We start from the raw sequence: 16,566 nt of genomic DNA, 5'->3' as shown, positions 1-16,566 counted from the left end.
CACCCTGCCAGCTGTGTGAGGGAACACTCAGGCTCCCGAAGGAATCACAGGGCTATCAGACACATAGACCAGCGCTACACTGTTTCACTCTCCAGTGCCCATATAAATCAGGAACAACTTTGCCAAAGTGAATTCAGTTTTGCTGTAGACCTTTGCACATCATAGCTGCTGGCTAAAATATATGGTAGTAATCAGTAAAAGCATTTATCAGCATGCAAGGTAAAGCTTTGCTTTAGATCCATAATGTAGGATGTTGCACAAACTGGTACTTTGAGTGCAGTTTGTTACCTGACTTCTTTGTTGCTCAGCTGCATGGATCAGAGCCAGCAGTACTTTGGTTGTTGTCAGAACCCCATCACAGTTGATTAGCTGTGATTCATAACAGTCATAACAGTGGCAGTCCAAGTGATTAATATTACTACTTACAAAGTACTTAAGCAAGGTAGTACTCACAGAATGTGTAACTTCAAAGTACTCCTTTAGCTCATGTCCTTGCAGATAGGCTCTAGCTTTCAGAATTTTAGGGAATTTTTTAGCTATTGAAGAATCAGTACTTTCTATTCAAATTATGATTCATTCAATCTGTAGAGACCTAAGCATTAGGCCAAAAGACTGGTAATCTTCCTACCAGTATTATAGCTTGCTTACAGCAATTTAAGTAGCAGCCAATTTTTCTTCAATAAAAGGAAGCCTGGAAACTTTTCTACATGACAAAGCATTTGGCAACAATGTTGCTTTGAAGTATTTCCTCCTCTGGTCACTTATTTCTACTCCTGTCAGCTCTTTCAATCGAGCTAACACATCTTTTGTGGAGCTGCCCTATGAACCAGATCAGGAAACTGATCCAGGTTAAAATTTAGCCAGCACAGGGAAAAAAAAAAGCAACAAAACAACAAACAACAAAAAATAGAAATGGCACAGCAAGGAACTGGCACAACTGCAAAAGCAGAGCGTGGTGGCACATGGATGGGATGAGCACAGAGCAGTATGGGAAGAAAATACAAATGCCTGAAATCCTCATTATCACTGAGTGCTTGGGGGTCGTGGGAATGATGGGGTCAGTGTCTTAGTTAAGTTTTGCCTTTACAAACTAAGCATAGTTTTGTCAAGAGAGACATGAAAGAAACAATCTGATCCACAAACCTATGATGGCAGAAACCTCTGCTAAGGTGTAAATAAATACAACACATGGCAATAGCCTAGAAAGGAGCTTTTTGGCTCCTCCAGCTGTTACTGATCATGTACTAGAAACAGCTGATATAAAGACTGATGTGCAGCTGCATGAAGTGATTTTTGAGGGAGGCTGAGGAAAGTCAATTCCCTAAGGAGAAGTGGCACAAGTGGTCCTAGAAAGGGACCAGTTTTACAAAATCCAACCTGGAGTTTGTGTATAAAACAGAGAGAACTGTGATTCTGCTGGTGGAGAAATCCTAGCATTGAGAGGAAAGGGTCTAACAATTAGTAGCAGCTTTAAAACAAAGTCTTCTGATGGGTGTAGAGGCCTCTATCCTTTGTGGTATTGTTCCTCAGTCTTTGAAGGCCTGAGCGGTCTGTTGGAGATATATGGAGACAGAAGGAGTTGCAGTAATGAAACAACTACAGTAGCTGGTCACCTACTAACATACTTTTCTCTGAAGGTGCAATTTATGTAATTTGTTTGGAAGAGGGAAGATGGCTTCATAAAGTCAGTAGCTGTGTGGATTTGACTGTATAACTAAACGTATAGTTTTATTATCCTGTTTAGATGTGCCCTAATGAGAAAGGTGTATATATAATTTGTTTTCAAGCAACTACACATATTCTAACAGTAAACAGTTTTAGTCTATATTAAATTAAAAAAATGTTGTGCTTCCTATTTTGCTTGAGTGAGCACCTGGTAAGAGCAGAGCAAGCCTGAGACTCTAAAAGTCTAATCACAAAATCAAAGCTTAATGTGTAGCAAGATTCTCTGAAGGGCTTATCTGCTCTAGCAGTTCAAGCTGAGAATTTGCTGAAACATTATGGTCTGTCCTCTGAAGGGTCACTAGAGACAAAGCACATTGCTCTAGAATGACAAGGTTTGGTTCTCTGGGGTCTGTGAGGAGGGCAGTTGAATTGTGCGTATGTTAGACCCTTAAAACTGGCATTACTATGCTTTGGTAAAGGATATTGCTGTGCTTCCAATTCTAGATGTGAGAATAAGTCCATCTAGAAAAACAGATTCCTTGGAGGAAGGGTGATGGGAGCTATTAAATTTCATTTCTGCCTTGCTTAAAAGTTTTTGGGGGAAGTCTAGTGCTGAAGGCAAGAGGGATATGCGTACTGGCTTTTTGCTTCCAGCTACTAGTTCATGCCAAGTAGGCTATTAGGAGGAAAATGTCACTATATATATATATTTATTTTTGATACCTGTTCATTAAAGGCTGTTTATACAATACCTGAACACTGTCTGACCTAGTATCAATTAAGGTCCATTATGTGTTGGCATCTCTTCTGAGGGCTGGTTGCATCCAAAAAAGCTTCAGTAGGATGCATCTGTTGTTAACTTCCGCCTATGCCCAAAGTTTTGGATTGCAGCTTAGGCCACTTACTGTTGTTTTGGTTTTTAATCTCTGTAGGGACACTTAAAAAATGCAAAAAAACCTCACACATTTTATCAAATTTTATGTAAGGTTATACTCTCATACAGTGAGTGGAAGCAGCAAGAGTGAGTTAAACAGAGGTGAACATGAGCTCTAACGTCACAATGTGTGAGTGTATCTTCAAGCATCTTATTCTCCTGTCAAGGTTTTCTAGATTGACTTGGTTCTGTGTATACTCCTATGTTATCCTTTTAACATATGCTGTTGCAATTTAAATGTGTAATTCCTCAGTTATCTGGAAAGCTCTCAGAGACTGGGGCAGAAAGTTTACTTCCCTAACTAGTAATACTACTGTATCACCAAGGCCTTCTGAAAAGTGTGCAATGGCTTAGTTTTTGTTTAAGAAAAGTGTGTGATAGACTGGCTGAATATTGCATGTTATCTTCATGCCCACAGCAGCAGACTTTTCCAGCACAACTACAGTAGCAGACTGGTTATATGGACAAGATTTATGGTGATAAATCTGGAAAACATGCTGGCAAATCTGGAAGGTGTGCTGATGGTAAAGCCTCATTCTGTTACCTAAATTAAAATTCGCACTCCTGTAACTTAGTTAAGACCAATTTCTGTTTTCCTTGCTTAACTGGCCCTCAAGGGGTAGGGGAACCAGTCAACACAGATCACACTTAAAAAGCTTTTTCACTTAAAAATTGTTTCCAGAACTAAGAAATTATAAACGACTGTGTCAGCAACACCTCATACTAGGTTCTCTGTGCTTTGCTGTATGATCAGAAATGTTTTCCAAGAAAAATGAGAGCATACTGATGGGGTATTGATCAGGCACTCTCATGGTCTGCTCCTAGGAAACAAAGGAGTAGCTTCAGATTATTATTATTTTTAACATTTTCAGATGAACCAAATAGCCTAAATAAAACAAACAAAGAAACAAACAAAAAAAACCCAAAAATCCCACCAAAACAAAACAAAACAAAAAACGACCTGAAAATCACAACTTCAATTTGGTGTATTTTGACTTCACATCAAGATTTTGTTGGCCTATTTTTCAGCTGAATTTCTAGCTGCTGGCTTTCAGTGCCAATCACGCATACTTAGCACTTTTTAATTTCTAGATCCAAGTCTGTCCCATCCCTCCCCCCATCAGCAAATACTTATACATCGGTCATCCCATTGCAAAATATCTTATTTAAAGACATGTTGTGAAGAACAAGACATTAGTACTTGCTAAGAACTTTAAAATGGAAATACAACTTCCATTCAACTTCAAACTCTCTTTTCTAACTTAAAAAATCTCTCTTCTAAAAGACAGACTTCTCTGATGGACCACAAAGGAGATTAACTAAAACCACCTCCATATCCTGGACCCTTTATAAATAATATAGTGTGAAGTGTTGGCTATAAAAGACATTTTTTTGGTCTTAGTCTCAGACATTTGGTAGAGAAATAAAGATGATTGTGCCTAGGATTGAGTGGGAACTTTTAAATTTTATTTCCTCCTCTAGCACACCAAGGATCAGCTTCTGATCTTGTGTACAAATGTGATTTTCCCTACACTGTCCCAACTTTGGCACAATTTTTGTGTGAAGGAGAAAGTTTACCCAAATGTCATCATCTTTGCTCTGGGCATAAGGTCCATCATCACTGTGGTGCTCAAGTCTAGACAGTACAACAGCTAAAACAGAAGTGTCCATCCAACAGTAAAGCTGACATTACTGCTAAACCTAGTGAAGCCACCCAGAGCTGTCAGTGGTAAAAACCTTAGGGAAAAAGAAGAGACAGGGTGAGACACAAACTTACTATAATTCATGTCTGACTGTTAAACAAATGAGAATGCTGGCAGATAAATAGCTAACTATGAAAGTAATGCTCTTGTGTAGCTTATGCCTATTGATGCTATCCTTATTAGCAATGTTGCAGTGTACAGTTTGCTGTACACAAACATGTACCTTATTCCAATCTAACAAAATGCTAAATGAAATAGAATCCCATCACATCAATCCAGCAGGCAGATGGGACACTGGAGAGAAACAAGGTGAACAGACTTCAGCAAGCAGTGAACTTGCTCTATCTCCCCAAGCAGCAGCTGAATTGCCTTGAATTAGATGGACTATTAGTCTGGCTCAACAGGGCATTTCTCATGAGGGCTTTATTTTGTTCACAGTTTTCTTTAGGGGCACTCAGGGGGCTTGCAGTGCTGCACCACAACTTGATATTGGTGTCTGAGAAACGGTTACAGGGCTCTGCACACAGGGCTTACCTTCTAGGAAGACAGTCTGCAGAACAACAGAAAGGAGCACAATTCTAGACAGAGTTGTTACTGCTATCATACCCATTTGTTATCTTTTTTAATTATTCAGTAAGCCACTCTGAAAAATGGGGAGGAGGCTCCAGGGAGGGAAACTAGCTATTCAGTGCCTCGTGTTATGAAGACGAAGGGTATGAATGGCAATCTGATTCTTTCCTGGTGGTATGCCAGTCACTTCAGCAACTTCACAGCAAGTACAAACCTTGTTTTCAGAGGTATAGGAAGTCAAGCCACACTAGCACTTCAATCAATCCTCATAGTTCATTAATCAGACCATGAACTACAGCTTCTGAGGGGGCAGACCCTCTTCAGTCCTGTTGGCTGTGCTACGCAGACGGAAAACGTCAGCAAAAAAGGCTAAGTTTGATAGCTGAAAATGGTCAAACTTTGTAAACTACCCTATTTTTTGGCTGGGTCTCCAGCAGTTTGCACAGTGAACAGTAGCATCATCAGCACGTAAAAAGTCTGCACTCCAGAAGGGAAGGAAATGTTCGTCACTGTAGAAATGAAGTATTTACAGGAATGAGAAGATCTCCTATACCCACTAACAAACTCCCTCCCATCAGAAGATATCAGACAGGCCTTCCCTTGTTGCTCAGGCTATTTAAGAGGACGGACTTCAGGTGAAGGGAACGTAACAGTCTCTGGCACAGTATCACAGCACTGGCTGAAGAGACATAACCAGCTATGCCTTGTATCTGTAGAGTCAGAATTCAGTCCCATGAGTGGGACTTACACAGATGACCTACTGGTGAAGACCTAAGGGATGAACAGGGTTCCTAAGTTGTGCTAAGGACTAAGAGAAGGTGGCAGTGGTGAAGTTAAGTTTGATGGAACAGTACTGATGGTTGATACATTCCTGTATTATGTGCCTCTCACAGGCTGCCATAAATAAAGACGACAGAGAATGGAAAAAGGAGGCAATAAAGAGGGGAAAACAGAAGCAAAGCCAGCTGGCAAGGCTCTGAGAACTCCTTGCACAGGTGGGAAGTCTTATTCCCCCAGATTCTGTGAGGAACCGCTAAAAGCAGCCATTTTGCAAACTGGTGACTGCCTATGGGCCATAGCAAGTCCCTAGTGAAGGACATCAGTAACTTACTAGACTTTGCTGCCTCCCTCCTTCTGTGCAGCTCTGGACTCAGCTGCCAGCCCAGGCAGTGGAAGGGAGCCTGCAAGCACTCCGGGGCCTGGGGCCTACTGACAGCGCTGGCCTCTCGGCCCGCCGGCCTGTGAGGGAAGGCAGGAGCGCGCGCCAGGCCAGGCAGGGGTTAAGACCCTTGTCGCGAGCCAGGAGACATTCCTGGCCTCAAGGAGGCAGCGGTGCGCGCGGCTTTCCATCGCGAGGGAGCACACGGCTCCCAAGGCTGGGCCGCGGCGAGTCAGCGTCCCCGCTCGCCTGGCACAAGCCGCGACCGGAGCACCGGGGGTGCCCGCATCCCGCCCCCCCCCCCCCGCTTCCCGCCCGGGGCCGCCTGGCGCCAGCGGCGCGAGCCGGCCCCCGCAGCCCCGCCCCGCGGGCGCCATGACGTCACGCGCGGGGAGGGGCGGGGTTACGGCACGCGGAGACTTCCGCCTCGGTAGCCCCGCGCCGCCGCCGGCAGGTGCGCGAGGTCGCGCAGCTACTTCCGCCTCTGTAGGTGTCATGGCGGCGGGGCGGGCTCTCCACGTGACGGCGCCCGGCCCGACGCGCTCTCGCGCGCAGCTCTCGCGGTGCCTCGCGGGCCCCCCTCCCCCCCCCGCCCGCGTCCCCCTCTCGCCCTGGCCGCTCGCGCAGCTGCTCGGCTCTCGCTATATAAAGGGGCGAAGCGGGCAGAGCGGGCGGCTGGCGGCGGCGGCTGCAGCCCCAGGGCCGGCGAACCGGGCCAGGCCAGGCCGCGGGGCTGCCCCTGAGCCGGGGCGGGACGCGCGGGCTCTGGGGGGACGCAGCCGGGCAGGTTTATTGTTTTAGGGGCGACTCCCCCCCCCGCGGTTGGGGGCGTCCCGGGGGGCTCGGGACATGGCGAGCTCGACTAACACAAACCCCGTGGTAAGGACCGGGTCGGGGGGCGAGGGGGGCCCCGGGAGCAGCACGAGCGGAGGGGGTCGGCGGGGCTCGCCGCCCCTTCCCCCGCACTCCCTTCCCTCACGCCGCCCGCCTCGAGCGGTCCCGGCCCCCTCCCCCCGGCGGGAAGCGGTGGTGGGGGACTCGGGGCAGCCTCCCACCCGCGGCGGGGAGCCAACTTGTGGCGCCCAGCGCTGGGGAGAAAGCGGAGCCGGGGGCGGCGGGCGCGGGGCGGTGGGAGCGGGGATGCGGGGCGGTGGCCCGGCGGCGGGCTGGCAGAGCCCCGCGGGGAGGCCGGGGCCGCGCCGCCGCCCGCGGGCTGGGGGTCGGGCGGGGAGGGGAAGGGCTGGCGGGCGGGGGGCACCGCCGCCGGAGGGAGCCGCCCGGGGAAGGGGCGAGAGCTGGAGCAAGCGGCTGGGGAAGGCGGGCGCTGCCGCCCGCCCCGCCGCCGTCCCGAGGCGAGGGGAAGCGGTGTCCGAGCCAGCTTTCGCTTTTGTGGTGTCGGTCGCGGCGGAGTCCGCCCCAGCTCCGCTGGAGCCATTTTATGTTTTATAAGGAGACGATGGTTGAAAAGCACCTATCCCAGCCCGGCCGGATCGGCTAAGCCGAGTGAAAGCCCTCAACTCCTGTTCCGCGAGCGAGGCAGTATTTATTTGAAAAAGAGAGAAAAGATTAAAAAAAATCCTTTTCCTCTCCCCCTCCCCCTCTCCGTTCCCTTCTCGTGCTTTCTGCACCTTGGCGGGTGGCTCGCTGCTGCACTTGTACTCACAGAGGTTTGCAACAAGCAGTCACACGAACCTGCGCAGCCACCGAGCCCCCCGGCTGCCGCTCTCAGTCCGCTCCTCTCCCCCTTGCGCGCGCCCCCGGCCGCGACCCCCGCCCCGAAGCGTTGGAGGAGACAAACCCGGCGTCCCGGCGGCGGGCTCGGCCCCCTTGTTTGTGGTTCTCGGATCCATCATGGCTTCCCCTGCCTTTCTGCCTCCCTGCTCCTTGTGTTCCTCCTCCCTGTGGCTGCCCTGTTTATATAGAGCTATTGCCGCTCTCTAATATAGACTCTGCTAGGATGGGAAGGTGCTTTCCAGCCCCACGTCACCGCCTCTCCATTTAAACACCACATCAGCCTTTAAATAGGGAGCGAGCCGCGGAGCCCGGGCTGGGAGGTGCATGCGTCCGCGTCGGAGGCTGGGAGTCGGGCGGCTTGTCCCTGCCATCTGGACCGGGCTTTCGCCGGGTTTCCCTTCCTTTCCCTCCCCTCCCCGTTCCCGCCGGCATGCGGGAGCGGCCGTACTTTCTGCCGGCGGGGGCGGGGGGCATGTCTCCGAGCTGGTGTCAGTGGAATCTCTCTTGCCTTTACGCATTGCACAAAGACACTTTTCATCCTGTCTTGTATTTGAAACGGTTTACCTTTTTCTTCTTTTTTTTTTTTTCCTTTCTTTTTCTGTTTTGGTTTGATGGGACTGTTTTTGTCCCCAGTATACAACTGGCGCACGTTCCTGTGCTCCCGTAAGCTTTTCGTAATAGTTTTTCTGCTGTATGGGGAGAGTTTAAACGGTTGTTACCCAGTACATCGTGGAGAGATGTGGTACTTAACGGCACTTTGCCAAGGTCTTACTAAACGTAATGTGACCCTTAAAGTAATATTAATGCTAAAGTTTTTTCTATGGGTGATGGGCCGCAGACACTGCTCATTCTGTGCATTTCTTTTGACCAGTGTACAAATACTATACTGCAGCCTAGGCAGAGCAAAGGTTTTAGAATTTTCACTAATACTTGGTTTAATGACAAAATTTGTTATACCGCAAAAAGAGTATACAAAAGAAGTTTTCCTTTCCAAAATCTGAAAATTTAAGAGGCCTGCCTGTGAATTAGGGTCATGCAACTGCAAAGTAGCATCGTCGTTTTGATATTTTGTCAGGTTTTCTATCACAAAAAAATCAGAAAAGTAGTCAGCCGTTACATGCGGGGCAGTTATTCAGTAGCATGCATAGTCTAATGTGCATGATCTGAATCTGTTAGTTGTCTTTTATAAACCTCTGGCTTTATTTTTTTATTGCAGGAAGAGACTCTATTTCTGTATAGTAAATTAGAGGTTTTGCTTCTGTTTTTTGACCAAGTTAGTACTGGATAGCAAAATATATATATTTTGAGTAATCTCTAAACACTTGTTAATTCAACAATTGGCTAAGACTTGCTTTCTCTCAGCTGTATTTCTGTACTGGCATAACTTCTGTAAAGTTCTCTTGGAAGGTGTCTATGTTTGAACACGGTGTTTGCAATCACAAAAGCCAAGCATAAAATGAGCCTGCTTCATAAAGGTGTCCTTTAGGTTAATTTTCAACTAGATAGGGAAACCCTGCAATAGTGCATGGTCAACTTTGTCAAGTTCAGGTTGTATTCAATAGCAGGGAATCTAGGGTTATGAGAGATGAATAGAAATATTTTCAAATACTGCAACTAGGTGATAACTAGGAAGCTAGACTTTGAGCCTAATGTGTCAGTAGTATCATGTCAGCATCTCATCAAATCTGAATTGCTAGCAATCTTTCTTCCTAATAAAGGACAAATATAAGACATTAACAGTTACATACAGTATAAGATTTTGTGGGTGACAAAGGAAATTTATTTGTAAAAGTCCACAACATTAAAAAACTTAACTTTTAATGTTACAGTGCAGTACTTTTTATGCACATCTTTGATCTAATTGTGACTAAAACTAGCTGCCTTTACAGTGTGCTCTTCTAGCTGTCATATAGCTAGTTTCCAGCTCTAACTGCGTAGACAGGAGAAAGATGAGTGATGTTTCAGGAATAACTACAGATGCAGCCAGGAACAAACTGTTGTTGTCAGATGCAGAAAGCTTACCCTGGCATATCTCTCCATAATATATTGGTTATTGGAAACCCAAACTGCTGAAATCCCAAGTGTTGTGATAATAATTACAGAGAGATGCAGTTTTTCTACCCTTGAAACTGAAGGAATGTAGGAAGTGTAAGCCCTCAAAGGCATGTGGTGTTTCTTAAAATAGTGTGCTGATTGCTCCTTAGATTTGGAGTTTGTGTGCATGTGTAGCAGTCTCACCATACTCGGAGGTTTCTTTACAAGATGCACAGAGAAAGTGAAATATAATTGTTCCCTTATGTTCCCAGAGGGGGAAGTACTGGATTTCAAATCTTTTCTATGTGTTTGTGGTTGTATCTAATAAATCAGGAATTTTAATTGTTGTCTTTAATCTGTAGTTAAGTGTTTGGAATAGTGTTTATTGAACAGTGATTTGAGTATTTTGCTCTTAAAAGAACTTGAAGTTTACAGCAATGTACTCTTTATGAGGGAGGCATTTTAATATAATCCAGATGAAAGCATGATTGTTTTTAATAGCAATCTTTAAAGTTGCCATTATATTCTCATTGCTTTCTCTGAATGTGGAAATTTACTGGAAAGCATGACTCACCTGCTAACCCATCTTTAAACTTGTTAAGTAATTGGATTCCCATGCTTATTTTTTGAGTAAGCAGTGTGTGAAAAAATTCACAGTCTTAGGTGGTTCATATAAACAGCTTGAGCGTCGTATAAATAATGCTTAAAGCCAACAAATACTTAGTGTATATCTCAAACAATATAGTGTGCTTCCTATTAACGAGCAGGACTTAAGGCTGTGTTTCAATTTTACTGGGTTTGCCTCTGTTGAGGTAGGAGAAGAACATTCTGTGATAACCGTCAAAATTCCGCTATGGATGGCTCTTGAAGGCACTCTGTTCCCTCTGTGGAAAGCATTGCATTCACCTGAGCTAGACATTCTGTAGGACTGTATACAAGAGAATATTTTGGACCAGACAGAATTTTTCCAAGTTTTACACAAACGTGTAGGTAAAATCAGACACTGTTTCGTTCTAAGTGTATAGATACTTTCTACTCTACTCCCTTCCTTCTAATCATACAGCCATGCGTATATCATGTATCCTGATACTGCCTGACTAGAACAGTGTCCAAAAATTGACCCTTCTTTAGATCCAGTGCCTTTCTGCTCTCTTGCTAAAGTAATCCTGGACACAAGAATCCAGTATCATGCTCTTTGAATTTTTTTTTTTTCCCTTACTACATGGGGAAGAAAGGAAACATTTCCAAGCAGACTTTTGAGTGGTAGGGTCAATTTGTTGTATCTGAATGTTGGTATTTTTTCCTAGCGCTTTATAGGCTGAGGAGGCTTTGTGAATAAACCTTACAAAAATACCTGACTGTGGAGATAGGAGGTAACTGCTGGTGGAATTTACTAGGGCCTGTTTGTGTAAAATCTGTTTCATTAGAAAAGTGAACCTAATAGGTGATTTAAGGAGAAAATGCCATCTCCACCCTGCAGGAATTTTAATTGTAATTTCAGATGTACGACTAGTTCTCTTGACCTAAGTGAAGTGACTCACGTGCCTGAGGTTAAGCATGTTTATTTGCAGAATGTGGTTTTGGCTTTAAAAAACAGATGCTTTTAATACAATAAGGAACAATATATGGAATAGGTTAAGTAACATTTCTGAGCTAGTTGAATCATATAAGCTTTATTTAATTTGTTTAATTGTAGAAATTATAGGACTTTATGTTACTAAGTAGAATGTCTTTTTGCATCTGCTATGAATTAAATCTAAGTGGAAAAATAATTCTGTTAATGATGCTTGGTATTTTAGGGTACTCACTATACAGATTTAAAATAGTAGCACTAAAGAAGAGTAGTTTGGCTTTGGAAGTCTCTTTCAAATATCTCTATAAGCACCATTAATACTGTACTTGAAGCCTGAATATGTGAGCATGCAATTATTTTCTGGAAAGGAAAAAATCTGGAAGTAGCCTGATATGCTTTGTTTCTTTTGGAGAAGTTAAGTTTTGGACATAGGTGCTGTAAGTACAGTTTTTAAGGATGGCAAACTTTACCTGTTACTTGAGGCCAGATTTTTTTTTTTTGGAGAGACAAGTAGTGAAAGGATGAATTCTAACATTTCAGCTACTTGATTTGCACCAGCATGTAGTAAAGCGGAAAAGTGGCTGACTGCTGAAATGTAAAACAAAGAAAAATAATAGGGTGCTGATAGCGTGCCACTTGTCCAAATATTGACATGTGGTCAATTGCACACAGTGTTAAGTTGGGTTTTGTGGTGATTTTTTCTTTGGTATTTTTTTGGTCAGGGTTTTTATGGTAAGAAAAATCACTTGGGTATGCCCCAATATGGAGGGTTTTTTTAAGCACTAAGGATATAATGCACTGAGCACCCATCAGATTGCTTAGTTCTTCATTCCTGTTCCTTTCTCCCCCTGTAATATCAATACGTTTCTTTAACGATTTTGGTTCTGGTGGTTGTCTTTTGCTTAAGGAAGTTACGGAACAGCATAGAGGAAGATGTCAGCTTACAGAAAGATCAGTTTAAAAACGGTCTACCCCCTGCCCAAGGAACTGCCTTGGTCAGTGAAGTATATATGGTTTAAAGGCTACAGATTGATCACCCCTAATTTAGAACTCAGGGTGCTGTCTTGCAATTAGGTAGGACAGATATATAAACCAAATCAAAATACCATTGAGGTTCACACATACATAGAGAGGTCCAAGCTGTGCTTTTTAAAAGGTAGAGCACATGCACAGTACTATTATCCTGTGGTAGTATTAATTAAATTTTGTGCTTTAATTGTTAAGTATTTATATTACCTTTTAAGAATTGTACCTCCATTTAAAAATTACACAATGGCTGAGGTTGGAAGTGACCTCTGGAGGTCACTTTGCAATCCTCCTGCACAAGCTGGTTGCCCAGGACTGTGGGAGTCCCAGGGATGGAGACTCCACAACTTCTCTTGGCAACCAAAAGTGAATTGACAGTTCACTTTATCACTGGCACTTTAGGCATGAACGCAGCATAATAGAATAATGTATTTGTTGTATTTCCCCCTGAAAAATTTCAATGTAAAAACCTATGTTCTTACTGCAAACAGAAGTCTGTCTTACCTCATATGGTGTATTCAATAGTTTCTGTAAACAGAACAACAGGACATTCACATGAATGCTTCCGGTTTTTTGAGCCTTCAGCATTTTTCAGCTCTACCATTGGGAGCTGTATGTAGTTCCTGTTGAACTAGCAAGCTCTAACAAGTTTATTTTCACTGTGTTCATCTGATATCCTTTTGAACTTTTAAAGTTCTGTGACGTTAATATTTTGCACACATGCGAATATTGTTGCATATTGAGTATGTACATTGGCAAACAGGTGATAAATTTACTGAATGGAAAACAATCTCCTTTCCTCTGTTTCGTATTACGCTCCTGGTGGCTGGAAAACTCTTATACTGTAGTTGTATCACAAAAGATTGCTAACAGCCTCTTCCCTTTTCACGTTGTTTGAGCTGCTCTTGCTGACTTACACCTTTTGGGATATTTTAGTCACTTGGAAACATGCAGTGTATTATGTAATGCAGGTGTTGTTTTTTTTGGAAATGTTATTTTAATGTTAATGTGATACATTTATTTTGAAATATTGCTGACTAGTTACTTTTTATTTAAAGCCTAAATTGTACAGGTCTGTAATTGAAGATGTCATCAATGATGTCAGAGAAGTTTTTCTGGATGAAGGAGTTGATGAACAAGTTCTTATGGAACTCAAAACAGTAAGTTGCAACTCAAGCGTTTTTCAGTAGAGCAATACAGCAATTGGATTTCAGATCTGCTCACTGTTGTACACAGTAAAAATACTATTTTTTTTAGTTAGTTAAGCATTTTATTAATTTGCGTATCTGTAGCCCCGTATCATATGAGTGACACTGCTGTGTAGAGATCTGCTCACCTTGTTTACTTTCCCTAATTTGGCTTGTCAAACTTGACATAAACTAACAGCAGACATTAAAATTCACAGTTTTATTTTGGTCCCCAAAACATATCTTTAAAAAAGGGGGGGGAAATACGTTCATTTTAGAGGCAGACTATTCATAAGATTAGTTGCAGGAAAAATAAAATGCCTGTTCTTGATGTTTTTGGCTTTCTGAAGAAGAGGAGTTGCATTGTCAGATGTGTTGTCAGATTTTTGCATGTATGGTTTATGGTTTGTGGAAGTATTGTTTTGGGGAGGGGTGGTCTGTGATAAATTGCACTGTGAACATCACACCTGAGCTCTAATGGGTTGCTTATAGCTTTCTTCAAGTTCTTCTTGAGTAAAAGTAGGGAGGGAAGGGAGAAAGAAGAAATAAAGTAGAAGGAAAATGGAAAAGTAAATGCCTGCTTAGCTGTCATATAAGGCCTTCAGAAAATGAATTGTCCCCCACTCTTAGTATTTTTTAAGTATTAAAAAATGGATGGAGTGGGAAAGGAATTTTGAGTTTGGCTAGGTAGAAGCAGGTAACGACTTTTTTTCATTAAACCTTGACTTGGCTTGGAAACAGAGTAAGCGATGTAAGAAAAGCGCCTTGATGTTTCTGTCACAGACCTGTTCTGCAAATAATGTCAGAAAAGATTAAATGAGGAAAGAGAAAAGAAGGAAAAAAGTATTGAAGAGGAAGGCTTACTGAAGAGGAAGACCCCTAAGCAGGATTTGAAATCCGGAGTCCTGGCTGCCTGTGGTCTTTTTGACTCTGTATACCTGCATTGCTCTGTTTTTGCAAGAGCTGCTCTTTTTGCATCTCTGGCTTTTCTTGGGAGACATATCAGCTGACATAAAGAGCTGAAGCGATGGAAAAGCTGGATTTGATATTGTGGTAGAAGCTCTACAGAGGCATTATCTTAGGTATACTGGTAGTTTGAGTTGAAGTGTATTATGAGGCAGTAGTCTTCAGGCAATTTGTATTAAGGAGTTCCCAGAAGAAATGGCTTGAGGAAAGTCAGATAAAGACTTATTTTTGTGAATAAAGAGGTAAGAAAGAAATAAACTAGAGAATTGAAAACTTGAAGGTTAATTTGAAGTCACCAGTCTGTCTCTAACCATGCTTCTGTTAGGGTTGCTAGGAATCTTCCATGCTTAGAAGCAAGAAAAAATGTTAAAGCTTAAGCTTGGACTGACAACTCTGAAGGGTTATTTAATTTCTCTTTTTAAAACATTATCTGTGGAGTTCTCTCCAGTCTTATTTGCCTAAGGGCTTTTTGGCTAAGTAGACTGTGCAAGATAAACAGTGAAAATACATTTGATTTTGGCATACTATCTTATATTTTTACAAATTTTGTTGGGTAAAAGTCATACCTAAAAATTTGTCTTTTCCTCTTCCAAACTAGCTGTGGGAGAACAAGCTCATGCAGTCCAAGGCTGTAGATGGCTTCCATTCTGAAGAGCAGCAGCTTTTGTTGCAGGTGCAACAGCAGCAACAGCAGCAACAGCAGCATCATCACCACCACCATCACACACAACCTCAGCCACAGCAGGCTGTGCAGCAGCAGTCTCAACCACAGCAGGTCCTTATTCCAGCATCTCAGCAAGGTCAGATTTACTCTCTAATCACTCTGGGAAAAGACTCTCAAGTTACACCAACTCTTTAGCATATTCTAAATCTAGGGCAGAATGTTTATTTGGTGGATAGCTTTCTGTCTTTTTTTGTCTCTTCATTGAGTCTTATTTAATGGGTTGAGACAAAAATTTTCTTGGAGAAAAATACTTTTAGTCATATTCTTCAAGATTTTGGAAAAGCTGAATTCTTCTCTTGGTGTTCTACTACATAGCTTATGTTTTCAGAATACACTACTTGCAGTTTTTGTCAAAAATCCATTAGCAGCTCTGTAATTTCAAGCCAGTATACGTATGCAGTTGGCAGTTTAGTCATAAGGGAGTAATGTCATTAGGAGCAAATTAATTTAAAAATATATATTATTGTTTAGCATAAGTGGATGCTAGGATGTAAAAAATACTTGTATAACAGTCTTGGTGAATGTAGGAGATCATGTTAGAACAAGTTTTGAGTGAAAAGTGTAATGGCTGGGTATTTTTGCGGTCTTAAAGGATTGCACACTGTGTAGGTGTGGATGTCCAAGGTATATTGTAGCTAGCTGTAACTTGTTTCTTGTAATTATAGTCTTGTGTATTCTTCATTAATAATTTATGGGAAACATTTTCAGCAATTACATTTTAATTTGAAAACTAAGATAAATACTACTGGATGAATGTGTAAAAAAAGTCTGCCACCTGTGAAATGCTTGAGTTGCATTTTCAGTGTGTTATTAAAATTGTGGCATAAAATATTTATCTGTGGTAGTCAATCGCATACTTCAGACTTTTTATAAGATTTAATGGATCAGAATCTGTGTTGTCATAGGTACAAAAGATAGCAATGAGCTGATTTCCCCCTCCATCTCCCAAAAAACCCCACCCCATTATATCTTCGTAACAGAAGAGAGCTATTGTGACAAAAACCTGTTGGGTTTTTTTTTTGGTTTTGTGGTTTTGTTTTGGTTTTTTTCTTCTTAAAGTACTTTGTATTTTGGCTGGACATAAATCAGTTGTGACTATTGGGATAAAAATATTTTTGAGATCAAGACCCCTAAATAACTGTGGCTTCAAATGACCCCAGTGTCCCAGCTTGAGTTACAGTTAGCAGAAGCTAGAAAGTCTACTCACCAAGACCTCTAGTGGTTCCTTAGCTGAAGAGCTGTGACTCTACTGACCAATTTTCCTTACACTAATAAGGGGGTCCCTGTTCTG

General features: G+C 42.9%; 1 protein-coding gene across 1 annotated transcript in view; it reads left to right on the top strand.

The window, feature by feature from the left end:
• Positions 1–6,622: 6,622 nt before the first annotated feature.
• The window catches only part of GTF2A1 (general transcription factor IIA subunit 1), a 28,529-nt gene continuing 18,585 nt past the window's right edge, over positions 6,623–16,566 (top strand). Inside the window, exons 1-3 of the mRNA XM_051620211.1 lie at positions 6,623–6,910; positions 13,457–13,558; positions 15,150–15,351. Coding sequence (XP_051476171.1) covers positions 6,881–6,910; positions 13,457–13,558; positions 15,150–15,351 — 334 coding nt within the window. The 5' untranslated portion in view covers positions 6,623–6,880. The remainder of the gene's footprint in view (positions 6,911–13,456; positions 13,559–15,149; positions 15,352–16,566) is intronic.

The sequence above is a fragment of the Apus apus genome, chromosome 5, assembly GCF_020740795.1.
Source record: "Apus apus isolate bApuApu2 chromosome 5, bApuApu2.pri.cur, whole genome shotgun sequence".
NCBI lineage: Eukaryota > Metazoa > Chordata > Aves > Apodiformes > Apodidae > Apus > Apus apus.
This window is presented reverse-complemented; position numbering and strand designations above follow the sequence as displayed.